The sequence below is a fragment of the Sturnira hondurensis genome, unplaced genomic scaffold (genome assembly GCF_014824575.4).
Source record: "Sturnira hondurensis isolate 20B ecotype Veracruz unplaced genomic scaffold, ASM1482457v3 Scaffold0000549, whole genome shotgun sequence".
NCBI lineage: Eukaryota > Metazoa > Chordata > Mammalia > Chiroptera > Phyllostomidae > Sturnira > Sturnira hondurensis.
This window is the reverse complement of record NW_028073180.1, coordinates 1,189,065-1,216,727: the sequence shown is the minus strand read 5'-3', so window position 1 is coordinate 1,216,727 and position 27,663 is coordinate 1,189,065. Positions and strand designations below refer to the sequence as shown.

Sequence of the window (27,663 nt, the reverse complement as noted above, 5' to 3'; positions counted from 1 at the left end):
AGAAGAATCTAATGAACAAAACAAACTAGTGAGCAAAATAGAACCAAAGGCATAGAAACATGGAACAGGCTGACAGTGGCCAGAGGGGTGAGGTTAGGGGGATAATGATGGAAAGAAGGGGGAGGGACTAGTCAAAAAACATGTATGAATGACCCATGGACATGGACAACAGTGCGGTGATTTACTGTGGGAGCTAGGGGGAGAAGGACTAAGGGGGGAAATTGGGATAACTGTAATAGAATAACAGTAAGTTAAACAAAGAAAAAATTAAAAATAGTTCAAAGAGGGCTCTCTTTGGCTGGTAGCTTGATAATTCTGTGTTTCTTACCTTCTCATGGATGGAATGTAACTTTTGAAAGTCATTTAAAGTCATCATCAAATTATAAAATTAAAATAATACCTTCTGAATCTGAATTCAAGGTGGATAGTATTGTTGTTGAGCCTTCTTCCTCTGTTTTTAGTTTTAATTTTGAAGGTGCTGTTAAAAGACAGAAGAGGGTGGCCATTAATTATTTTAACCTTACACTTTCCAATGGGTTCATATTGGACATTTAGGGTCTGAAGTTCTTTCTTGGCACCCAAGCCTGATCAATGGAGGGGAAAAACTGGCTGGAAGGGACTGCTGGTATACACTGGATACTCTCTCTGCCCCTCCTTCTTTTTTCTAGGATTGCAATGAACCAGTGGTCAGAAAATGTAGCCCTTCTGTGGCCTTCTCCTCTGGCCACCATGGGGCCAATTAGATTCCCAGGATAGATAGCATGACTGAGGTTGAAGGGGCACCTTAGACATATTCTTTCTTCTGTAGGAGGAATATAGAACTATAGAGCCAAGTGGCTCCAAGACCGTGATAAGTAATGGGGAATGGCTGTCACTGTAGAAAGTGGGTATTTCTGCTATTCTTGCCCCCTAACAGATGCGTAATGGGGCTGGCTGGGAAATATGGGGTTGTCTAACATAGATCCACTAAGATATGCAGTGGAAGGCTACTGTATTTTTCTAAGAACTTTTGTAAGTTCTTGGTGATGCTTACTTTGTGTGTTCTGAAACTATTGTCTTCACTCATTTTTGCTACCCCCATTCCCATGTGTTCCTCTTACTAAACATGTGTGCACACGTGTACACATATAAATGTGCCCAGGTGTGCATACACATAGGCACACTCAAGGTTTTATGCTTAATAGCAGAGAGGAGCAGGCCCTCGAGGAAAAAGCAAAGACAAACTGCTTCATCTGTTCATGGGAGTAGCAGGCTTTGACTTGATCTGCAATGCCTGGATGCTTTGGTACTTGTGCATTGTCATTGACTGCTAGGTCTTCTGCTGTGGCCAAGCCCTCTACAAACAAGAACTCTCCAACTTTTAAGAAAACTCATTTCATTGTGACATGGCTCTCACTGTTAGGAAGAATTTCTTTTTCTTAATATATTTCCTGGAAGCTAGTGCTATACTAGCCCTTCAATGCAGATGAAGAGGTCAGGTCTTGGTTTTATATGGCAGATTGCCAGGTATTTGCAGGCAGGCATGCTATCTCAGAGACATGTGCCTTCCAGACTTTACATGTCCTTTGCTTCAACAATTCTTAGTATGGCATAGTCATCTGGACTGCTGTAACAACACCTTCTCCAAATCCCAACAGTCTGCTTCTAGCCCTCATAGAGTGTGGTAGCTCTTGGATGGACCAGTTGTCCCTAGGCTGACCCTCAGTGCAAGTTAGAGTAGGACCAATCTGTCTGTATAGAATCTTTTACTTATATTAACTTTTCTGGCTTTCATAGCAGTCATTCCATTGACTTAGTGAGCTTATGGTTGAGTAAAGCATCTACAATAAAGAGGGCTTCCCTGCATTGTACCTCTCTATCCTGTTGTTTTTGTGGGCCTAAAAGCAACATTTAATTATAAATAGTTCTGGTCCCATGTTTCTGCCTGTCAAGATCTTTTGGAATCTGATTACATTGTTCCCATCACCCAACAGCTTCAGGTCATCTATCAACACAAATCTTCCTCCTACATCTGTATCTATGGTCTATGATAAAATGTGTTGGATAGAGCCCTGTGGCTCCTCACTGGAAACTGGTTTGACTCTGGTCCTTAAACAGTATCTCTGGGTGATCATTCAACAGTTACCACTCCATCATTTTACATTAGCATCCATCTGATATTTAATTTTCTTGTCCACAGGAACAGAAGGAAGGCTTTTGAAATGAAACACATTGTGGAATTTGAGTCTATTGGATTACCACCATTTTCTGAACTGATAACTATCAAAAAGTGATCTAAAAACCAGTATTACTTGCTTTGTTCTTGTTAATCCTATGCTGGCTTCTTGTGATCATTTTGTTCTCAGTATTTGCCCCAGATTGGTTGTAGACTCATTTCCCCAGTTTTTCACAATTCCTCAAAAACTATAAACATGAATAAGCTATTTTTCTCTATGTATATATTCTGGGTGTGTTTTTTCCAGGTCAGGACACAACAGTGTCTTCTGATCTTTTCACTACTTTGCTTTCCACTATTTCTTACCTAATTTTGTTGTATCCTTTTCAAAATGAAGGTCATTTTCCTTCACAATGAAGTAAAAATTAAGCAGCAATCAAAGGACATGACTTTATCTGAGTCATTTCTCAACATTGCACTAGTGACACTATCTGCCTTGATCTTCTTTTTGCCCCAATCATATTTTAAAAGTGCCCCCAAATTATTGTTGTTGTTATTGTTATCATTACTACTACTACTACTGTTGGTAAGAATAAGTTAATCTTGGGCAATCAGTTGTCCTGACACTCTTCTTAAAGTTTGAGCCATTTTCCTACATTTATTGTAGGTAACATTCTCATCTATTTAAACTGTGTGTGATTTTTCAAAACCCAGTCCACTGAGGGAAACTTTGTGTAAGTGCCAGTTTGTACTTTTAGGAGCTTTCCAGCCCTGCTCTGCATCTGATCAGGTGGTTTAAAGTAAATTATTCCACTAGTAGCACCTCCCCTCTTTCTATTTATCCTCACCCACATTTTCCTAGATACTGTTCTCTTTCTAGTAAGACTGTTTTATTTTATGTAATATATAACCTTCTCATTGCCATACCTGCTCTGAATCAGATGAGGATTCAGCAACAATTTCACAAGTATTTAATAAATATTTATACATGCTCACTATATGCCAGGCACTAAGTCTTGAGGGTTTCTATAAACATGGTTATAATGCTCTGTGTCAGAACTTCTGGTATACTGTGTTTATGATCCTGATGTGTGCCTGGATAGGTGGACGCTGGAGGCCATCAATATCCTTTCCGATCCTCCTTCAGCATGCTTCCTCACATGGGTCACAAGGCATTTCTGGTACCTTTAGCAATCCTTCCATGTTGGATCTGCTACTCTCTGTAGGAAGGTTTCAAGGATTTATCTGGATGCTTTTCCTACACATTTGATTCAAAGTGTGATTTGTTGAGGAGGAATATGCCATGTAAAATGCTATTTCTGGCCCACTAGGGTTGAACAATCTCATAATAAAAATATTTTAAAATAGGAAACTTGCACCCATTGTATTCATCCTATACTTGTGGTCTGTGGTTCTCCAACACATCTGCACCTGAGAATCCTCTGGGGATCTTGCTAAGAATACAAGCAAGGATCTTGATAAATGCAGGGGATCTTTACAGGCATCTAGTGGTGGGAATGTACAGTCTTGGCCTCATGGATCAGTAGTGTTGATGCCAGCTGTCATCTCTGCTTGTTCCTGCTGGCCCTCTACCCTACACCACCAGCACTTTGGATTGCTTTTGTCCACATTGTCTGTGTTTTTCCAACAGGCATGTGGCTGGCTTTAGCCATGGGCTGCAAGTAGATTCTTTCTTGCATCAGCCACAGAAGGAATCCTTCGCGGTCTGTGCTCCAGCTGCAGAGGAACTGGCTTTCCTTCTTGGCATGGGCCCATCTTCATCATCCACAGATAATTTGAGTCTCTTTTTCCCCTCTTGACATGGTTTTGAACTCTTCTTGCTTCCTGGACCTTCATATTTCCTGGTTTCCATTTGCACACTTCCATCACTTTCTCTTATAACAATTCATCCTCTCAGAGAAAGTTTTTTTCTTATATATTTGTTCCATTTCATTGGCCAGATCAATTATGTACCTATTACTGGCAAATTTTTGCCAAATTATCAATGCTTTCCAAACTGATAGGTTGTAAAAACCATAGGCAGAAGGAGAAGAAGAATCTCCATGAAATTTAGGGAATTGTGTATTTTTCTCTGTGTTTTAACCTTTGCTATAAAGATCATCCCCTCACATAACTGCGGGAACCTGGAGTGTGTCATTGACCCTGGTTTAAAGGCTTCAATACAGTCCACACACCTTTGGCCCAGGGCACCCATGTCACAACATTTACAGTGGGCGGCTAGACTTTAACTAAACACAGAATATATGTTGGTATTAAGGAACTCAGTATTGATAAGACAATTGCAAAACATGCCCCTACAGAACAAGCATGCAGAGTGCTTTAAACTTAAGTTAGATAGAGACATGACTAGCTTTGTAAATTAAACTTAGAAAGCAAAAGGATCATGAATGAACAGGTCAAATCAAACAGTAATTTCCAGAGGGCTTTTTTCTTCTCTTTGGACCCAGAGGTGGGTCCACAGAGATATGAACAGGCCCTGTTCCCCTCTTCCCACACCTCAGCCTTCTCTTCTCTTCTTTCTCTTATCCCACATACCTTCGAGCTTAGTATCAGCGCTTTCAAGTGATTACCCGTTAAACGGCTTTTAGGATGCTGCTTATGAATATGTAGAGAAATGCTCAGATTTTTCCTAGCTGTTATGCTCACTGACTTTGACATAGTTCCAGTGGTTGGGGCCCCATCAGAGCCCATGTGCTGACAAAGGTCCGACAAGATCCGATTTGGCCTGTAAAACACTCCTCATCATGTGCTGTCTGTGCTACCAACCTCCTAGCTTGTGTGGGCTGCCCTTTGCCTCTCCATTTTCCTGCATAGGTTCAGGCACCTAATTTCATTTAATCACATTGGAGCTATAAAATTTAGCAGGCACAAATCGGGACAGGGAGATGAGGTGATTGGAAAATCTAATTTACTGCTGCCATGACTACAGATGTGAAACAAATCTGTGAACGTGTGGTGGATCAATCTCACTAAGGCTGGATTTAAATTATTGATAGTGGTGAGAAATTCAGTGTTTCATCCTCAGGATCCTAAAGTGAGGGGCCTTTGGGCTTATTTGGGTAGAGGATTAAGCTGCCCAGTGAAACCTTGCCAGACTGTCTCTGAGTGTCTCCCAGTTGTGGCCACAACAGTTCACACTAGGCTGGTTTGGACCGGTCCTGAGTCAGGGCTGGCTTTGACTGCACGCTAAGACAGTCTGGGGTCATCCAAAGGGGCACCCACCACTGTCTATATGATTATCTGGATAAGGCCCATCACTTTGGGGAATGGGTCTGTAATTAGGGGAGGAAATGGCCTGTGTCCATGAGGGAAATAGAGCCTGTGTTCATGAAGAACAAGAACAGGAAGATTAATGAAGAGACAGAAAAAGACTGAAGAAGGTAATTGTCTCAGTACTTTGCTGATGGGAGTCTGGATAGAGGAAGTTTGCAGCAGGACTAGTAGAAGAGTTTAACTTCTTACCCAAAATACAACTTCAAATGGCACAGGAAGCAGTTCATACCCTCAGCATGAGAGATACTACTTAAGCCCTGATCTTTCACATACATGGAATGCATTCCTTCCCCAGCCCCCAGGGAGCCCGGCTGTGGGTGGGCAGCAGGTGCAGCTCCTCTTACCTTTAGTCTCATAGATGTATTCCGTCTGTGTGCCCTGGTCCTGCCAGGACAGAGATTCTCCATCATCCTTCATGAAGGATGTAGAAGGCTTCGTGACATAATAAAGAGACTCGCTAGCAGGTTCAAAGATGGGAGTAGGAATAGTGAAGAAGGTGGTCACCTGAGAGACGCCAGCAGGTGGGCTTCTGTCAGAGGGTAGCACAGGATTCAGTCAATTTCCAGACAGGCCAGGTAGGAACCCAGGGCCATGGCCTATTGGGAAGCTGGGATGGTTGTAGCTGCTCTCCAGCTCCTGTGGACTTCTGCCCATCCCAGATGGTGGTCACCACAGGCAGAAGGGACCAGATTGTGGATCACAGCAAATAGGCCTGTGTGCCATTTTGGGCAGCAGAGCCCCATGTTGCCAAATGCGCTTCACTTAGAATGGAAGAATCTGTGGGTACCTTCAAAGGCCAATGGGCCAGGCTTCTATAACTGACTGTCCAATGTTCCAAAACATTCTGTCTTTTCTGGTTCATTGCCCTGATCATTCCACTTGCCCTTCCTGCCTCATAGCTGCCTCAGACACAGTGGAAAAAAATACCAAGGTAGATGTCACAGTAGATTGACATCAAGCTCTGAGGTCTGTCCCCTCTGGTCTTCCTATTACAAAGACTGCCATCATTGAGAAAGGCTTCTGCAGGGCCTGAGGTCAGGGTGTTGGGTGTGGGGTACAGACCCTGCTGCCTGGTAGCTCGTGATGAAAAGGGACTACCCCCATCCACTGACTCACACTGTGTCTTTGCTTAGGAAACTCTGACTTTTACCTCAGGGCAAGAAACCATAATTCAAATGAATGAGAAGGGTCTTTGGGGTCCTCTGGTCCTGAAGTCATCTCAGGCAAACCGGCCTAAGAGTTGTAAGGGAAAATGCCCAACATATAAATGGGTGGAAACTATGGTTGGTAGAAAAACATAGACTTTGATGTCAGATAACCCAAGTTTAAATCTTGGCTCTTGCATGATAGTAGAGTAACTTTGGGTAATTTATTTAACTTCTGTGCCTCAGTTTTCACACCGTTTTGAAAATTATACTTGAGGACAAAATGAAGGTGGGGGAAATCAGGGTTCCTGGATGCAGGAACAGGCAGGGTATCAGAGACAGCAGTCTGAAAGTGTGGGTGAAGTGGCTGAGGTAGAGAGGAGGAGCCCCTCTTTCAAACCTGGAGACACCACCAGAAGCTGCTCTCTTTCATTGCCTGTGGGTGTTACAGGTAGGTTTTCAGCTACTTCAAGGGCCCTGTGGTGGGCCTGGGTTTGTGCCAGCCAGCAGGCTGGGGCAGAGCAGCTCTTCCTAGCATGTGCCATTGAAAGGGGACCTGGAGTCAAGCAGCAAGATGCTTGGGTCCTAGTCACATGACTGTAGGGATCAAGAACTAGTGGACACAGGTGAGTTTTTTAGGCAGGTGTCAACTCTTGTCCTGCTCCAAGCCTCAAGGACAGATCAGGAGCCTCCTGTGGACTTTTCCTTCTAGTGAGATAATGCCTGTCCTACCTCACTCACCAGGTGCCCACTGGGACCCAAGGAGATAGTGCAAATCCTCAGGAAAGGACCTTGAGGAATTGAAGCTACCAACAGACACAAGAATTATACTTAAGTAAACAGTGGCTCTGGTCATCTCCATTTCTGTGTACATTTACTTAGTATCCTCCACGCCATGACTGCCCCAGCCTGGGATGTTGCAGGGCCTTCTGAGGCACATACTAGGGCTCTGCTGTGGCCTCAGCTCCCACCAACCTGGGCCGACACCAGCTCCCTGCTCCATCTGCAAGGGGAAAGTATCCATGGGATCCCAGATCCCAGACAGCTTTGACAATTCCAGGCCTGCTTTAGCAGCTGCTTCAGAGTGGGGAAGGGGCCTGGCATATGCCTGTGGGACCTTCAGGGCATGCATGTGTAATGGGAGAGGGAGATTTCCTGTTTGTAAGAAAACCATGAAACTCTTGACTTGAACACACTTTCCTTTCTCATCCTCTTTCTTAAAAAACACAAGTGTAACACTACTTTCCTAGAGGTTTGTGGAGGGTTCATTCTCTCAGCAACCTTGTGTTAGGAAAATCCAGGACCTATCTAAGCACTCCAGGGTCCAAACCTGAAATTTGGGGGCCCGAGCCAGAAGCAAATGGACAGACCCAGGTTGGGCCCTAGGACCTCTTTGATCACTGTGTTTTCCTCAGGGCTCTAGGAACAGAAAACTCACTCAGCTAAACTATGAGAAAGGACAGTACAGGTGGTTGTGTTTGGAATAAAGCTGACTGGGAATCATGATTCTCATTCTAAGAATGCTAAGTTCCCACGTGGGAACTCCCTTATGGAGCCCAGAATGGAGAATAAAATGGTCCTCAGCACTTACTTAGCATGTCCTGGGTGCTAACCACTGTTCTAAGTGGGCCCCATGAGTTAAGACTCATTAATTCTCACTTCAGCCCCATGAGGCTGAAGCTCACTGTTGCCATATTATAGATAAGAACACCAAGATACAGAAATACTAAGTGGTCACCCTATGGCATGCAGCTGGCAGGTGAAGGAGCTGAGATTGACAACCAGGCAGTCTGGCTCTGGAGTTCCTCTTCTCAGTCATAATCTTTCTAATGGTCACTTCACTGTCAGGCCCTTTCACTTGCCACATTGTGTAATGTTCTGTGAGTGTCAGTAGCTGAGGTGTTGGGGGCCTTTGAAAAGCCACTCCCTCTTACACATTGCCTTAATGGGAGGCAATCCTTTCAGATCCATGTTTCTGTGCCCCTGGAAGTGTGAAGCATGGAATGAAGGGGCCAGTAGAGAGCAGGAGTGGGGGACCGGGCCTTGCCAGGTCTAAGGATACCCTTGCATGGAGCCCTTAGTTCTCTAGTTGTAACCTGTTGCTTCCCAATGCAGCAGAGCTGGGAGTTTATCCCTGCTTCTAACCATAACCAGCTGGCCTGTGCTTTCATCATATCTAGTGTCAACCCACTTTCCAAGTGGAGAGAAATGATCAATCATCCTTTGGGAAGGGATTGTGGGGGTTGAGACTCAAGGACAAGTACTGTGAATCAGTAGGTGCCACCCCCCACCCCCATTTAAGACATTTTTTTATCATTTATTTCACAGGCACGTTATTGACCATCTGGTGTGTGCCACGCTCTGTGGCAGTTTAATGAATACTCACTGAATGATCATTTAGACCTTAGAAATATGCCTGAGCAAAGAAGATCACAACTTCCTTTGGGCACTCATTAATCTCCTTAGTACAAGCACGTGGGGCCCTTTGCTCTCTCTTCCTTGTACCCCCTGCACTTTCACCTCTGTAGTTCTAGGTGCCAGGGCTCTGAGCTTGAGACCTGTCCCTCACCCGGTGAGTGACTGGGTGGCAGAGGGGAGCAGTACTGAGAGGTCCTTTGTATGTGACTCCCAGAAGATGTCACCCTGATTGAAGTCCTTTTTCCTCAGGGGACCTGTTCCTTGCATCTCCTTCCCCTCTCCCCACTCCCTGCCTTTGGAAATCTAAAGGCTCCTGAAGCATCATCCATAAGCATAAATTTCCACCAGATTTATCCAACAAGAAAACTATTACCTTGTATTAAGATTAAGCAGGGTTTGTGATGAATAAGTCATCTTGAATTCTATTGGGAAAAAGAAGAGAAAGAAAATATTAGGGAAAAAAACCCCGCCTTTCTTTCTAGTTAAAAAGTTGTTAAGTATATAATGCTAGGATTGGAGTGGAAAGGCTCTGATTTATAATTTTCATTTTATTTTTATTGTTCCTTACAGTTGTCTCTTTAAATGGTTTCCTTTAGAAATTATGGGGTTGTAATTTTATAAAATCAAAGAAAACTCAAGACAATAATGGTTATGCAATCATAATTTTGGAATTTCAAGTTTGCTGTATTAATCTTTCATTACAGGTGCTCTCTGTGTCACAGGATGAAGGATATCTGTGCAGAAGAGGTGACTGAGGTTCAGAGAATATAAACAATTAAAAATTATTTTTAATTTTGAAGAACTGTTTGTGTCATTTAATCACCTGTTTGCTTTGAATGATATGATACAAGAATTTCATGTACAATTGGGATAAAATATGACATGAATTCTAGTAACAGACAATGGCACAGTGGAAATAGTAAAGAAATGAGAATCAGAAAATTTGAACTTGAAACTTCCATGTTCAACACTTACACTTAATTTACTCATGTGCCATTATTACTTGGCTATTAAAATGATGTCTCGCCCTGGCTGGTGTAGCTCAGTGGATTGAGCGCGGGCCTGCGAACCACACAATTGCTGTTCGATTCCCAGTCAGGGCACATGCCTGGGTTGCAGGCCAGTTCCCAGCAGGGAACTCACAAGAAGCAACCACACATTGATATTTCTCTCCTCCTCTCCTTCCCTTCCTCTCTAAAGATAAATAAATAAAATCTTTAAAAATATATTTTAAAAAAATAAAATGATGTCTCCAAAAATTAAGCAACAAAAGCAAATATTGAAGTCATAATACTAAGTTACAAAAGTAAAATTTGAACTTGTGTATATAGTATGTTTAAAACAAGAAAAACAAAACAACAAAACAAGGGCCGATAGCACCCAATATGAAAACACTAAGAATGGAAAGCACAGATTAAAAATCACTAAAAGGTGAACTAGCTTTACTTATATTTTGATATTGATAGGTTGGGGGGTGTTTTCCCAATTTTCAAATTTTCCACTAAAATGAACAAAGTTAGATTTTATTTCTCTTTATGTCACTCTTCTGAGATTAAAATATGTGCACAATTTATTAAAAAGCATAAAAACAATGGAAGGAGAAAGGAAAGGAGAAAAGAAAAGGAAGTCATCAGAAGAGAAAGAAGAGCTTTTCCTCACTTTTCTAATTATTTTCCATGACCTTGGGATAGTTGCATATCCTCTCTCTAACTCCAGGTTCCTTGTTTGTGAAGTGGGAGCTAAATAATGGCTGGGAGAATTAAAGGAGACAAAAATTATGAAATATACTATATATACCCCATTGGACTATGCTCCTGACCTTCTTCAGGACAAGTAACACACAAAAAAAATGATACTGTTTGTGTGGGAGAAGAGTGAAGGCTGCAGGCAACTGCTACTGGGGCTCAGCAGCTCCCTCCAGTTGATGATTCAAAGGACACCGGTTGGGAAGCTCCACTATAGTCTGTGAACCTTCTTGCTTGACAATTTGGCTGGCTCTCCCATCCCTTATCAGTATATTTGGTACCTTTCTTCTTCTTCTTTTTTCCCCCCCGCCCCTCCCCACCCCTTGTACCTTTCTTCTTAAATGTACAATTTCTAGGTTGGAAATGTTTACCAGGAGACTCTGATTTGCAAATAGTAACTGAATTATAGCATTTAGGGGAAACAGCATTTGGAGCTGCTGAAGAGGAGCTATTGAGGTTAGATAAAATCAAATCTAGCAGAAACAGAATTTATCTAGGAAGTTCTAGGCTTCTAAAAAACAAAAAGGGCCTCATTACAGTGTGTTTTCTTGTTCTATGACAGCATGATAGTAACGTGCTTCTCCCTTCAAGCAACTTCCTGCACCTTGTGAGGTCAGAAGAGTATTTTTACACCTTACAATTAATTGTATGGTGTGGGAGAGCTTGCACAGCATTTTCAGATATGTTCTTTTATTTAATTAGCTGTGAAGGAAGGTATTATTACACATAGAGAAACCAAAAATTAGAGAATGTAAATGACATACAGGCCAAGGTCAAAGGCCCTACCACATGCTGGATCTTCTGAGTCTGACCCCACAGCATTTATACATGTTTTACAAAAACTATTTGCTACATTCTGAAGAGTCATATATGGTTATTGGTTATTCAGTGGCAATTGATGCTGAATTTACATTCAAGTTGCTTATCTAATTTTATTGGATGTTCATACAAACTATTGGGAAAAGAAGAGAGGGGTGGAAGTAGTTAGTCTGTCCCTATTCCAATTTGTCTAGTGCAGTGGGAGCCTCTGAAATTTACCTGACTCTAGATAGTTGAGTTGGTGGCACAGATCCCTTGCACACTCTATCAGGAGTGTCCAACCTGAAGCCCACAGGCAACATACAGCTCAGGATGGCTATGAATGCAGGCTGACACAAAATTGAAAATTTACTTAAAACTTGTTTTTTCCCCCCTCATCAGTTGTCGTTAGTGTTTATGTATTTAATATGTGGCCCAAGACAACTTTTTTTTCTTTCAATGTGGACCAGAGACACCAAAAGTTTGGACACCACTATGAGTTCATTGCATCTTCTCTTGTTTTTGTTATGTCCATTTCACAAAATGGGCAAATGTGGCCAGGGAAGGCATGTAAACTACCCTTTACAAGGCAATGGTAGGAGAATATGAAATACAAAATAATAATAATAGCCTCTTATACTTGAAGAGGTTCCAAAAGCTATGTGCCTGGCATAGCTTACAATGCTTTATGTTATCTAACTCCTTTAATTTTCACAAACATCTTATAAGGTAGGTCAATTGTTATTCCTAGCTAAAATTAAGAAAACCAAAGCAGAGAGGTTAAGTAACTTGCCCAACCTTGTGCATCTAATAAGTGGAAGAGAGATGACATTCAAATCTAGGCAGTCAAGCTCCTGAGAGAGGAAGAAAACAGCTCTTTGTGACAGATTTTTTTTTAAGATTTTATTTACTTATCTTTAGAGAGGAAGGGAAGGAGAGAAGGAGAGAAACATCAATGTATGGTTGCTTCTGGTGAGTCCCTTGCTGGGAACCGGCCTGCAACCCAGGCATGTGCCCTGACTGGGAATCGAACCGCAATCGTGTGGTTCGCAGGCCTGCGCTCAATCCACTGAGCTACACCAGCCAGGGCTGTGACAGACTTTTATATCCTCACCAAATAGACAAATAAATGGCACTTATGCTCTTCCACCACACCTGATCCCTTGGCAGACATCGCTACTTGATGATGGCACTCCTTCCTGCTGAGCCCAAATGGGGTTTGGGCTCACAATCCATCTTAATATAGTGCTCCACCACTCATCTCTAGTAACTAACCCATCAGCATGAGAGATACAAGCCCATTTGTCATCTCTAGAGCTCATTTTTATAGGCTCCAATTAATTCTCAAAGTTGTTTTTAAAAATAAATGTGGGTGTGTGCATGCGTGTGTATGCATGTATATATGTCTGACTGAAATGAATAAAATTGAACTGGATTCAGTTTGCATTTACTGAGCATCTGCTATATGGGTCAGGAAGGCACTCTTGTTATGCACTGAAAAAAAAAACAATGGATAAACAAAGTTATGTTTTAAAAAGGAGACTGTTCCACATAAAGAAATTTTGATGTAGAGACCCAAGATAGAGGAGGAGTAATTGGAAGCTATATTAACCTTCTCCCAGGACAAATATGGAATTACAACTAAGTTTTAGAAAAATCATTCCGAGTAACCAACTGAACATGAGCTGGAGAGAAGCCTTATAACCATGGACAGACAGAAGAAATTACTTCACCACAAAGTCCAATGAAGGAGATGCAAAAGGGCTGTTTTGACTTTCATGGGCAAGCAGCTGAAGTTCTGGATGGATATTTTAGTGGCTGAGGTGTTACCCCTGATAAGTATGGGGTATAAACCCCAAGCTGGGCTCCTGAGCCTACAGCACCAGAGCCAGAAAGGAACGCAGATAACATCTTCTGTGAAAAGCAGTGGGGTTTCTGTCTGCCAGGGATAGATAGATAGAGACGTAGAGAGCCTCTTAAAAGGCCAAAGCACAAAATTACATTCGCAGCCACTTACCCTGGGCTCTGGCAGATGGAGAGCAGAGTGGACCAGAGATACATGAGGAGAGCCTGTGGTTGATGGTTCTGGGGAGAGAACTGAGGGAACAGCCACCAGGATGCCTATGTTGAGTCATTCCCCATACTACAGAAGCCATTTTCCTTGGGCAGATTATTCCCCTCCTAGTGGTATCGGCCTGAGAGGAAGCAATAGCTCTGCCCACAGGAATTATTCTCCACTGTGTGCTGTGGAGCTTCAGCTAGACTGCTGAGTGAAGTGTGAGGCTCTATCACTAACAACTAAGGTGGAGCTCTGAGACTTTAGTTGGGCCAGGTGCTGGTAAAAGCTGGCGTTGGTTCATAGCCTGGTTCATTATGCACATAAACATGCCCAGCAGAGGGAGCCACAAGCAATGGATTGCTAATAGCCCCAAGCAGGTTGCCTGGGGCCAGTCACAATAAGCACCTGACAAAGGTCTGCCCCAGAGTCTTTGTAGGTCTACTTCATATGCAGAAACAAACAAAAAGAAACAACCAAAGAGTGAAGACAAATAAACAGGCACCAAATGAAAAAAACTAGAGAATTCCCCAGAAGAAGAACTAGATGAAATTGAGGCAAGCAATTTATGAGGTAAGAGTTTAGATTAATGACTATAACGATACTCAGCAGCATGAAAAAAGACATAGAAACCATAATAAAGGACCAGTCAAGATGAAGAATATGATATCTGAAATAAATAATACACTGGTAGGAATAAACAGTAAGCTAGATGAAGCAGAGGATCAAATTAGTGATTAGTAAGACAAGGTAGAAAAAAAAGACCCGAGCAGAACAACAACAACAAAAAGAATTTAAAAAAAAAGGATCGCTTAGGAAACATTTTGGACAATATGAAGCACAACAACATCTGCGTTATAGGAATACCAGGAAAAGAAGAGAGTGAATAAGGGATCAAGAACTTATTTGAAAAAAATAAGGGCTGAATTTTACCTAATCTGGTGAAGGAAAAAAGTCACAGAAGTTTAGGAAGATCAGAGAGCCCCAAACAAGTTGGACCCAAAGAGGCCAACACCAACACACATTATAATTAAAATGTTGAGGCTGAGAGACAAGGAGAGAATCCTAGAAGTTGCAAGAACATGGCAGGTAGTACATACAAGAGAGCAGCAATTAGACTGGAATCTGATTACTCAACAGAAACATTTCAGGCCAGAAGGGAGTGGTGTGAAATATTCAAAATGATGAAAAGCAAGGACCTACAACCAAGGCTACTTTACCCACTGAAGCTATCATTAAATTAAAGGAGAAATAAGGAGCTTCCCAGAGAGGAAAAAACTAATGGAGTTTGTAATAACAAATCAGTACTGCAAAATGTTAAAGGGTTTGCTTTAAGAAGAAAAAGAGAAAGAAAAAAAGAAGAAAAGAGTCTAACAAAATAGCACTACATATGTATCTATCAATAATCACCTTAAATGTAAATGGCTTAAATGCTCCAACCAAAAAATATAGGGTAGGTGAATGGATAAGAAAACAAGACCTATATATATGCTGCCTCCAAGATACCCATCTCAGATTGATAGATACACTCAGATTAAAAGTAAAGGGATGGAAAAAATATTCATGCAAATGGAAAGGGAAAAAAAGCTGGGATAGCAATATTTATATCCAACAAAATTGACTTTAAAACCACAGCTATAACAACAAAGAAGGACACTACATAATGATAAAGGGAAAAATTCAACAAGAGGATGTAACCTTAGCATTTATGTACCCAATATAGGAGCACCTAAATATGTAAAGTGAATCTTATGAGCATAAAGAGAGAGATCAACAGAAATACAGTCATAGTGGGGGATTTTAGCATTACATGGACTCCAATGTTAGATCTTCCAGACAGAAAATCTACAAGGAGACAGTGGCCTTAAACAACACACTAGATTGAATGGATTTAATTCATATCTTCAGAGCATTTCACCCCAAAGCAGCAGAATATACATATGTTTCAAGTGAACATGGAACATTTTCTAGGATAGACCTCATGTTGGGACACAAAACAAGTTTCAATAAATTTAAGAAGATTTAAATTATATCTGATATCTTCTCTGACCACTATGAAACTAGAAATCAATCACAAGAACACTAAAAAGTGCACAAAGATATGGAAGCAAAATAACATGTTATGAAAAAATGAATGGGTCAATATAGAGATCAAGGAAGAAATCATAACATACTTTGAAACAAATGAACATGAGGACACATCAATCCAAAATCTGTGGGACACTGGGAAAGCAATCATAAGAGGGAAATTCATAATATTACAGGCCTGTCTCAAAAGACAAGAAAGAGCCCAAATATACAAACTAAGTTCACACTTAAAGGAACTTGAAAAAGAACAATAAGCAAGTCCAAAGTGAGTAGAAGGAAGAAAATAATAAAGATCAAAGCAGAAATAGATGAAATAGTCTAAAAATGATACAAAAGATCAATGAATACAACAGCTGATTCTTTGAAAAGATAAACAGGATCGACAAACCTTTCATCAGACTCAAAAGGAAAAAAAAAGAGACAGGACCCATATAAATAAAATCAGACATGAAAGAGGAAAAATAACAAATGAGACCAAAGAAATACAAAGGATTGTAAGAAAATATTATGAACAACTATATGTGAACAAACTGGATAACTTTGACAAAATGGATAAATTCCTAGAAACATACAATCTTCCAGAACTAACTCAGGAGGAATCAGAGAATATGAATATACAGGTTATACATAGTGAAATTGAAGCAGTATATTAAAAACTTCCAATAAACAAATCCCTGGACCAGATGGCTTCACAGGTGATTTTACCAAACATTCTGAGAAGAACTAGCATCTCTTCTTCTCATACTATTTTATAAAATTTAAGAGAAGAGAAGCCTTCCCAGCACATTTTACAAGGCCATCATTATCCTAACTCCAAACCAGATAAACACACTACAAAGAAAGGAAATTATAGGCCAATATCCCTGATGAACATTGATGCTAAAATCCTCAACAAAATATTAGAAAATCAAATACAGTAATACATAAAAAATTATACACCACGATCAAGTGGGATTTATTCTGGGAATATGAGGTTGGTACAACATTCACAAAACAGTAAGTGTGATTCACCACATAAAAAAATGAAGGCTAAAACTCACATGATCATATCAATAGATGCAGAAAAAGCATTTGATAAAATCTAGTACCCATTTATGATTAAAAACTCTCAGCAAAGTGGGAATAGAGGGAACATATCTAAACATAATAAAAGCTATATATGACAAACCCGCTGTCATTGTCAACAGGCAAAAACTACAAGTGTTTCCCTTGAGATTGGTAGCAAGACAGGGATGTTCACTTTCACCTATCAATCCTAGCTACAACAATCACACTAGAAAAAGAAATGAAAGGCATTCAAACTGGAAAGGAAGAAGTAAAACTGTTTGTATTTGCAGATGACATGATACTGTACATAGAGAATCCCAAAGAACTACTAGAATGATCAATGAATTCAGCAAAGTGGCAGGATACAAAATAAATATACAGAAATCAGTAGCATTTTTATATGCCAAAAACAAACTAACAGAAATGGAAATTAAGAAAATAATCCCATTCATAATTGCTTCATAAAGGATAAAATACCTAGGAATAAACCAACCAAGGATGTAAAAGACCTATACATGGGTAATTATAAGGCACCGAAGAAGACAAAAAATAAATGGAAGCACATGCAGTGTTCATGGATAGGAAGAATTAACATTATTAAAATGCCATACTACCCAAAATACAGATTCAATGCAATTTCTACCAAGATTCCAAAGACATATTTCACAGAACTAGAACAACTACTTCAAAAAATTTAAATGGAACTAGAAAAGATCTTGCATAGCAATAGCAATCCTAAGAAAGAAGAAGAAAGTTGGAGGAATTGTGCTACCTACTATGAAACTATAATGTAAGTATATAGTAATCAAAACATTGTGATACTAGCATAAAAACAGACACACAGATCAATGGGACAGAACAGAGAGCTCAGAAATAAACCTACAACTTTATAGTCAATTAATATTCAACAAAGGAAGCAATCACATACAATAATCTAATAATAGTTTATTCAATGCATGCTATTGGGCAAACTGGACAGATATGGGCAGAAAAATTAAGCTAGACCACCTTCTTACACATCACACAAGAATAAATTCAAAATGGATTAAAGACAAGTGTTAGACCCGAGGGCTCCTGGCCAAGATGGAGGGGTAGGTAGATACACTTTGCTTCCTTGCACAACCAAAAGAAGGATAACAACCAATTTTAAAACAAACAAAAAAACCCCAAAAAACAAGAACTGCCAGAGAATTGAACTGTATGGAAGTCCGAAAACCAAGGAGTTAAAGATGAAACATTCATGCAGACTGGTAGGAGGTGTGGAGATGGGCAGCCAGGGCAGAGAGGACGCATTGCAAGGCGGTGGCTGGTGGACCAGCAGGTCCCACATTTGTGTGTGAATAAACTGGGAGGAAAAAATGGGGGGTGAGAGAGACTGCACAACCCAGGGTTCCACTGTGGGAAAAGAAAACTTCCAAACTTCTGGCTGTAGAAATCTGTGGAGGCTGCAGTGGCAGGAGACCCTCCCAGTCTCACAAGAGAGTCTATTGGAGGGACTCATAGCATCCTAGACATACACAAACCCACCCTCTCAGGAATCAGCACCAGAGAGGTGCTATTTGTTTGTGGGTAGTGGGGGAAGTAACTGAAAACATGGTGAGAGCAGAGCAAGTGGCATTTTTCCCTCTGTGATTCCTCCCCCATGTACAGTACCACAACACAAGTGAAGAAGGTTGTTCCACCCTGGTGAATACCTAAGGCTCCACCTCTTACAACATAACAGGTACACCAAGATAAAGAAGTAGGACCCAAATGAAATAACAGATCAAAATTTCAGAAACTGAACTAATGAGATAGCCAACCTATCAGATGCAGAGTTCAAAACATTCGTAATCAGGGTGCTCACAGGAATGATTGAGTATAGTTGCAAAATCAAGGAAGAAATGAAGGCTATACAAAGTGAAATAAAGAAAAATATACAGAGAACCACCAGTGACAGGAAGAACTGGGACTGAAATCAACAATTTGGAACAGAAAGAAGAAATAAACATTCAACCAGAACAGAATGAAGAAACAAGAATTCAAAAATATGAGGAGAGGCTGAGGAACATCTGAGACAACTTTAAACATTTCAATGTCCAAATCATAGTGGTGCCAGAAGGAAAAAAGGACGAGCAAGAGATTGAAAACTTATTTGAAAAAATAATGAAGGAAAAACTTCCGCAATCTGGTGCAAGTCTAGGAAGCTAGGAGAGTTCCAAAGGAGGAGCACACCAAGACATACCATAATTAAATTGCAAAAGATTAAAGGAGAGAATCTTAAAAGCAGCAAAAGTAGATGATTACTTCCAAAGGAGTTCCCATAAGACTATCAGATAATTTTTTTACTTTTTAAAAATTCTTGTTCAATTACAGTTGTATCCATTCTCCCCCTACCCTCCCCAGACCCCAGCCATCACCACTCTTTCCCCTAATCCCACCCCCCTTGGTTTTATCCATGTGCCCTTTGTAGATGTTGCTGAAAATTTTTACTCTTTCCCCTAATTATCCCCTCCTGCCTCCCCTCTGGTTACTGTCAGATTGTTCTTAATTTCAATGTCTCTGGTTATATTTTGTTTGCTTGTTTGTTTTGTTGATTAGGTTTCACTTATAGGTGAGATCAAATGGTATTTGTCTTTCACTTCCTGGCTTATTTAACTTAGCATAATGTTCTCCAGTTGCATCCATGGTTTTGCAAAGGGTATAAGCATTTTCTTTCTTTCTTTCTTTCTTTCTTTCTTTCTTTCTTTCTTTCTTTCTTTCTTTCTTTCTTTCTTTCTTTCTTTCTTTCTTTCTTTCTTTCTTTCTTTCTGTTGCATAGTATTCCATTGTGTAAATGTGCCATAGTTTTTTGATCCATTCATTTACCAGTGGGCACTTAGGTTGCATCCAACACTTGGCTATTGTAAGTTGTGCTGCTATACACATTGGGGTGCGTAGGTTCTTTTGAATTTGTATTTCAGGGTTCTTAGGACATAATCCTAGTAGTGGAATTGCTGGGTCAGAAGGCAGTTCCATTTTTAGTTTTCTGAGAAAATTCCATACTGTTTTCCACAGTGGCTGCACCAGTCTTTGTTCCACCAACAGTGCACTACAATTCCCTTTTCTCCACAACCTCTCCAACACTTGTTGTTTTTTGCTTTGTTTGTGATGGCCATTCTCAACAGTGTGATGTGGTATATCATTGTGGTTTTAATTTGTATCTCTCTGATGGCTAGCGATACTGAGCATCTTTTCACATGTCTCTGAGCCCTCTTAATATCCTTGGAGAAGTGTCTGTTCAGGTCCTTTGGTCATTTTTAAATTGGGTTGCTTGTCTTCCTGGAGTGGAGTCATGTGAGTTCTTTATATATTTTGGAGATCAAATCCTTGTCTGAGGTATCATTGGCAAATATGATTGGTTCTCTTTTCATTTTTATAATGTTTTTTTTTTAATCTGTGCAGAAGCTTTGTATATTGATGAGATTCCATTTGTTTATTCTTTCCTCTATGTCCCTTCCTCTAGGGGACATACTGGTGAAAATATTGCTGTGTGGAATGTTTGAGATTTTCCTGCCTATGTTTTCCTCGGGGATTTTTATGGTGTCACAGTTTATATTTAAGTTCTTTATCCACCTTGAATTTATTTTGTGTATGGTGTAAGTTGGTGGTTGAGTTTCATTTTTTTGCATGTAGCTGTCCATATCTCCCAGCATCATTTTTTTGAAGAGGTTATTTTTAGTCCATTTTATGCTTATGCCCCCTTATGCTTCTGCTCCCTGATCATAAAGACTTGGGTTTATTTCTAGGCTCTCTATTCTGTTCCCTTGGTCCATGTGTCCGTCTTATGTCAGTACCATGTTGTTTTGATTACAGTGGTCTTTTAATACCATTTGATACCAGGTGTTGTTATCTCTCTTACTTTGTTCTTCTTTCTCAAAATTGTTGTGGCTATTCAGGGTCATTTATGGTTCTGTATAAATTTTTGAAATGTTTCCTCCGTGTCTGTGAAATATTTCATTGGCATTTTAATAGGGATTGTGTTGAATCCATAATTTGCTTCAGGTAGTATGGACATTTTGATGATGTCAATTTTTCCAATCCATGAACATCAAAAAAGACTTTACAGGCAAGAAGGTGCTGGTAATGAGTATTCAAAGTCATGAAAGGCAAGGATCTACATTCAAGATTACTTTATCCAGCAAAGCTATTATTTAGAATGGAAGGGCAGATAAAGAGCTTCCCAGCTGAGAATGTAGTAAAGGAGTTCAGTATCACCAAACCATTACTATATGAAGTGCCTTATCTAAGAAAAAGAAGATCAAAACTGTGAACAGTAAAACAACAACAAACACAACTTTCAACAAATGAACCTGAAAAAAAAACCCAAACCCAAAACAAACTAAGCAAACAAGTAGAACAGAAGAGAGTCACAGAAGTGGAGATCACATGGAAGGTTACCAGTGGGGAGTGGGAGGGGGAAGAATGGGTGAAAAGGTACAGGAATTAAGAAGCATAATTGACAGGTACAAAATAGACAGGAGGAAATTAAGAATATTATAGGAAATGGAGAAGTCAAAGAACTTACATGTATGACCCATGGACATGAACTAAGGGGGTGGAATGCTAGAGGGAGGGGAGTGCAGGGTGGAAGGGGATAGAGGGCAGCAAAAATGGGACAACTGTAATAGCATAATCAATAAACTATACTTAAAAAGTAAATGTTAGGCTTGAAACAATAAAAATTCTTCAAGAAAATATAGGCAGCAAAATTTTGGACATTGCTTAGACATAGCAATATATTACTGGCTATATCTCCCCAGGCAAGGGAAAAATAAGCAAATGGGATTACATCAAATTAAAGATTGTTACACAGCAAAGGAAAACATCAACAAAATAAAAAGACAACCCACCGCATGGGAGAACATATTGTTGATACATCTGATGCAGGTGTTTCCAACCTGTGGCCTGTGGGCTGCATTGGGCCTAGGATGGCTATGAATGCGTCCCAGCTCAAAGCTGTAAGTTTACTTAAAACTTTTTTTTTGCTCATCCATTTTTGTTCGTGTTTGTGTGTTTATGTGTGGCCCAAGACAACTCTTCTTCCAGTGTGGCCCACGGATGCCAAAAGTTTGGACACCCCTGTAAAGGGTTACTATCCAAAATTTATAAGGCACTTACAACACTCAACGCTCAAAAAACAAACAACCCAATTAAAAAATTATTAAAGGCCCCGAATAGACACTTCTCCAAAGAGGACATATGGATGGCCAATAGACATGAAAAGATGCTCAACTTCACTAATTATCAGAGAAATGCAAATTAAAACCACAATGATATGTCATCTCACACCTGTCAGAATGCCTATCATAAATAAATTAACCAATAAAGAGTGCTTGCAAGGTCATGAAAAAAGAGGAATGCTTTTGCACTGTTAGTGGTTTTGCAGATTGGTGCAGCTATTGTGGAAAGCAGTATGGAGATACCTTAAATAATTAAAAGTGGGTCTGCCTTTTGACCTAGTGATTCCGTTTCTCAGAATATATCTGAAGGAACCTAAAACACTAATTCAAAAACACTAAAAGAAAGAACATAAGCACCTCTATGTTCACTGCAGGGTTATTTACAATCCCCAAGTTATGGAAGCAGCCCATCAGTATCTGAATGGATAAAAGGACTATAGAACATTTACACAATGAAATACTTCTTTGCCATAAAAAAGGAAATTTTACCCTTTGCCCGACAGTGTGGATGGACCTGGATGACATTATGCTGAATGAAATAAGCTGGTCAAAGAAAAAGAAATACCGTATGATTTCACTCATGTGTAGAATCTAATGAATAAACTGAACTAATAAGGAAAATAGAGACAGGCTCATAGATAGAAAGCAGGATGACAGCTAAGGGAGAGTTGTTAGAGAGTGAAGGGATTGAGCAGAGAGGAAAAGGGACTCGGGACATGGACAACACTGTGGTGATTGTAGGGGGGATGGGAGTATAAGAGGACTACATAGTAACGGAAAAAATACAGTAAAATTTTTTTTAAAAATGCATTTTGATGTATATTCTTTTTTAAAAGTTGAGAATCCTCTTGTAAACCTTTTGATTTCATAGTTGGTTTTCATAGATAAAGACACTCTTTCCTGTGTCTTTAAAGGTATTTTAGCATTCTCCTACAGTTTTTTTAGTGCCTCTGCAATTTTTTCTGGCAAGGCATTTATTCTAAAAGCTCTTGCTTTATACACAGTTCTATTCTTCACAGCATTGTATTTGTTTTACTATAGTAGATAATATGTTTACAAAGATTAGTGCATAGAGGGGGCATGTTAAGAATGCTTGATCTATACTGTGCAAAAGAAATGGCCTGGATCCTATTTTTTAGTATTAAAACTACACTTGGTACTTGATCAGCAGGGATATTAGGATTCTGAGAAGGAACTTAATTCCCAGTAATACAGAAATTATCTCTCCAATGCCCCAACTAAATGTCCATGAGGGTCATAGGAATCAATGCTGATAAATCTGATTTGATGAAAAAGGACATAAGGTGAAATGCCTCTGTGGCTGCAGAGAACACCCAGCTTTTAGGATGTAGGTTGTATGTAATCAGATGAAGATTTAAAATTCAAGTTGCCTGAGATGCCTGTAGTTGGTAGCAGAACTGGATCCAGAAAAATAATTTAGTTCTATTGTACTTGCCAGTCAACATTAAGATGCTGCTCATGACCTGGACTTTTTAACTCTCCATATCTAGTGGCCCTGCAGTCATTACATCAAGGGATGACACCATATGGGCTTATGAGTGAATGCATGTCAACCACATCTCATAACAGCACGAGGAGATTACTTGTCAGTTACTTGTCACTGACAAGTAACAAAACCCAACTTAGGCAGAAGTTGCCAATTGCAGAAACATTATTGGAAAAATGTCAGCTTGGGATGAGAAGAATAACTCCAAAGTTAAATGAGTATTTAACTAATAAGGTAAGATGATGCTTTCTGGGGGCTAAATAGGCACCATGAGAAGCATACTAGTATCTATTGACCTAGCAACAGATTGTGGGAATGTATTGTAGGAAATAATTAGAGGTCACTGATACAATTAGCTCTAAAAATGTTTTTCGAAGTGCTGTTTAAAAAAGTAACAAAAATCAGAAGCAATGAACGATCAATAATAGGGGACCAATTAAACTGTTATGGTTTGTATTATACAATTGCATTATACAGTATAATGCAATACAGCCATGAAACAATTTGTGGATAACTTAATAAATGAAGTGATATTCATATAAGTATGTAACATTTATATATAATTACAATATATAAGTATATACATAAATATATCTTAAAAAGAAGTTTACAGTGTATAAAGTCTGAGGAGGAAATAACCAAAAGTATGAAATAAATTATTTCTGGGTGGTAGTGATTAAGATAAATACCATATGATCTCACCTACAAATGGAACCTGATCAACAAAACAAACAAGTAAGCAAAATGCAACCAGAATTATTGAAATAAAGAACAAACTGACAGTAACCAGAAGGGTGGGAGAAGGGGAATAACAGGGGAAAGAAGGGGAAGGGCCATCAAGGAACATGTATAAAGGACCCATGGACAAAGCCAAGGGGTGGGTAGGATTGAATGTGGGAGATGGGGGTGGGTGAGGCAGAGTACAGTGGTGGGGGGAAAATGCAGACAACTGTGCTTAAACAATAAAAAAGTAAAATTTTTCAAACATCTAAAATAAACATGCATTACTTGTGCAATGAGGAAAAGATACAAATTATGTGGGTTTTTTGGTAGTGAACAGATGATTTATGTCATCAGGTTTCCCTGTTTGCTCTGTTGACATGGTTCTTTGGGTCATGGCTATTGAAGCTGTGAGTAGAACTTGGTCAGTCATGAGTCTTCCTACTTGTCAGTACCATGGGTAGGGTTGATCATTTGAGCTTTGGGTAGTTCTCAAGTTTGTTCCTTTTTCCTGGGCACTGTGGTGAACTAAAGCTATCATCTTTTGGGAGGGCCTCCTCCATATACTCACCCCTTTCCAGATATTCTTTTTCATATGAATGATTTTTTTCTTTCAGACTCTTTTCCTGCTGCAGATATTCTTGTTCATACAGGTATGCCTCTCCTTTCAGACCCCTTTCTTCCTCCAGATGCTCATTCTCCTCCAGATACTCTTTCTCTTCATAAAATGGAGATTCTTCCTTTGAACTCTCCTCCTCTCCCTCAATGTCCTCTTCCTCTGAAGATAAGGTCTGTGTGGATTGTTGGGAAGTGGTAGAAGGGTGAAGAGATGATGACTCCCCTGATAACTGATTACTTTCAGCAGACATGTTGGGGAAGCATTAAGTGGACGAAAACTTTCAGCAGTAGATAAAGTCACTTCATCATCCTGGTAACCAACAAAGGAGTAAAAGTTCACTGGTTAGTAATTTCCTATTGCATATGATTATGTCCATTTTTGTTCATTTTATTCCGTAGTCTTTGGGTGGCCCTTTGAGTATGCAGATCAGTACATGGTGGCCCATGAAAAGGCACAAAAGAAGGGAACAGGAGTTTTACCCTCAAGGAGCTAGTGGAGAGACCACACCTGAAGGCAATACCTTTAAAATTATTGCACGATATGAAATAAATAAGAAGAGCTGAAAAGTGAGGACAAGATCAGTGTTTAGTGTTACAATCATTAGAGAAGCCTTTTATTTATTCATCAAGACATATTTACTGCCACAATAAACAAGACAGCAACTGTCTTCCAGGAGCTTGAAATCTGGGGAGAAAAACAATCATGCAGATTTCTATTTGTAATGGGACAAGCACAGTGGAAGAGGTGCAGACAATATGCTATACACAGGGTGATTGGTCCTTGGTCAGTGAGGACCCCTGTAGGTGGAGGTCTGCGAGGCATGTAATCACGCCACACACACTTCCACTTCTGCTGGAAGCACCACCCACCGTTAGTTTACTTAGCACATTGCTACTGTTTGCATCCCCAGCTTCAACATGACTATGTGCACCTTGACTCCTCCAGGAAGTCTTCCATGCTCCATGCTATGCTCTATTTGTACCATATTGATTTTCATTCAAGTAACTATTTTGCTATACTAAATACTTCATTTGCATGTCTGTCTTTCCAACAAATTGTGAACTTCTTGAGGGCAGGAAGGATTGATTATTGTTTAAAAATAAGTTTTGAAGCCTTCCACTCTTCTCCATCTTCACTGTATCCACAGTGAACCTTCATGTCTCTCCAGTCTGGATTGCTACAGCACACTCTTAAATGGCCTTCCTGTTACCACTGCTGGTGGTCTTCTAGTGTTCTTGTGAAAATCATATCATGATATGCATTGCTTAAATCAGGTCATGAAATGCATTGCTTAAAAACCTCCCAATGGCTTTCCCTTGCACTTAGAATGAAAAGCAAACACCATTCCATGCCTTCCAGGGCCCATTGAGATCAATTGCCTACCAGTTTCCATTCCCTACTCTCCTAACCCTGTTATTCTCTCCCACAACACTTACCATTATTTCTAAATATGTTTGTTTCTGTGTTTACTTGTTCAGTCTTTCTTTTCTACTAGACTCTAAGTGTCTGGGTGACAGTGGCCTTATGTGACCCATTCCCCACTCTATATCCAATGGTTAGGTTGATGTCTGATGCAGAATAGATGTCCAATAATTATATGATCAGTAACTTAATGATAGGCCAAGAATAAATGGCTCTGGAACAGTGTGTTCCAAAGTTTTAAATATTACAATATTTATTCTGCACAATGAGATAAGTTGAAAAGCCTGTTCATTGTGGAGGGCACCTGCCCAGAGTCTTCCTATTTATTTCTTCACTTAAGAAATAAATATCTTGGCCTATTTTTTCTAGACCTCTGATTGGGAAGCTCTTTTCTAGGGACCCAACCAGATAAGATAATTAGGATCACTTTTTAGCATATATACAACATAATGCCTGAAATGAAAGAAGTGACATATAAAGACATTCCAGATGGAGTGATGGGCTTGTTTTGTCCACCTGCAGGGTTGCTAGAGCTCTTGAGTTATTGGATTTCAATAGGATTAGCTTGGGGCTGTGTGGTGTACATAGAGATGTGCTGCCTAGAACTCTTCCAAGAAGGACTTGCTTCCCAACTGTAGGAAATTTGGTTAACAGATAGCCACAAGCCACCAGCTCTGTTTGGATCTGCCTCAGCTTCAAAGAGCTTTTTTCTGAAAGTCATGCCCTTATCAGGGCAGCCTGAATCTGGTCACTAAGCAAGGTGGGGATATGAGTCTAGCCCACCATAGCTGGGACGCCTCTGAGAGGTGGTATTCACCCCAGAGATTTGTACCAGGCTAGCAAAGCTAGCTAACTATTCCACAGCACTGTCTCCCTGCCAGTCCTGTGTTCTTGCCCTTCCTTTCTCAAGTGTTGGTCCCTAATGAACATTTTGTCTCTCAACAGGTTGTATCTCAATAGTGTATACCTTAGAATCTATTTCCAGAGAAACTACCCTGTAACAGGCAACTTCACAAAATGTAAATCTGGAAAAGAATTGATTGTAAGCTTGGGGAAAGAGAAGGGAAAAGGCCTCATGGATAGGTTGATACTTTAGAAGTTGGCAGGGTGAGGAGCAATCAGACCTTCCTGGGGCAGAGAAAACTGGTCTGGCAAAGAGATGACAGGGCAGTAGAAGTAAAGGCAAGGCCAGGATGCAGAAAACTTAAAAACCCATTACTATATTAAGCATCTTGTTTTGCTTGGTGATTGGGAAAATGATAAGATTAAAGCAATCCTGGATGGAACAAGAGGGTTCTTCTGGCCATCCACCAGGTAGTTAGAAAAGAGCAGAGACTGGGATTTCCACCTGCAGTTGATTTCCTCTTTTCTCCATCACTTCACAGCTCTGTAGTATATGCATGCCTCTGCCTATAGGCTACCTCAAATGTTTTTTTTTTTTTTGAGAA

The 27,663-nt window shown here is 40.0% G+C and overlaps 1 protein-coding gene across 1 annotated transcript in view; it reads right to left on the bottom strand.

The window, feature by feature from the left end:
* ERICH6B (glutamate rich 6B) overlaps positions 1–25,043 on the bottom strand; it is a 64,029-nt gene extending 38,986 nt beyond the window's left edge. Inside the window, exons 1-2 of the mRNA XM_037041656.1 lie at positions 24,694–25,043; positions 5,794–5,978 (exon numbers count right to left, since the gene is read on the bottom strand). Of these exons, the coding sequence (XP_036897551.1) occupies positions 5,794–5,978; positions 24,694–25,043 (535 nt within the window). The remainder of the gene's footprint in view (positions 1–5,793; positions 5,979–24,693) is intronic.
* Between the last annotated feature and the right edge of the window lie 2,620 nt (positions 25,044–27,663).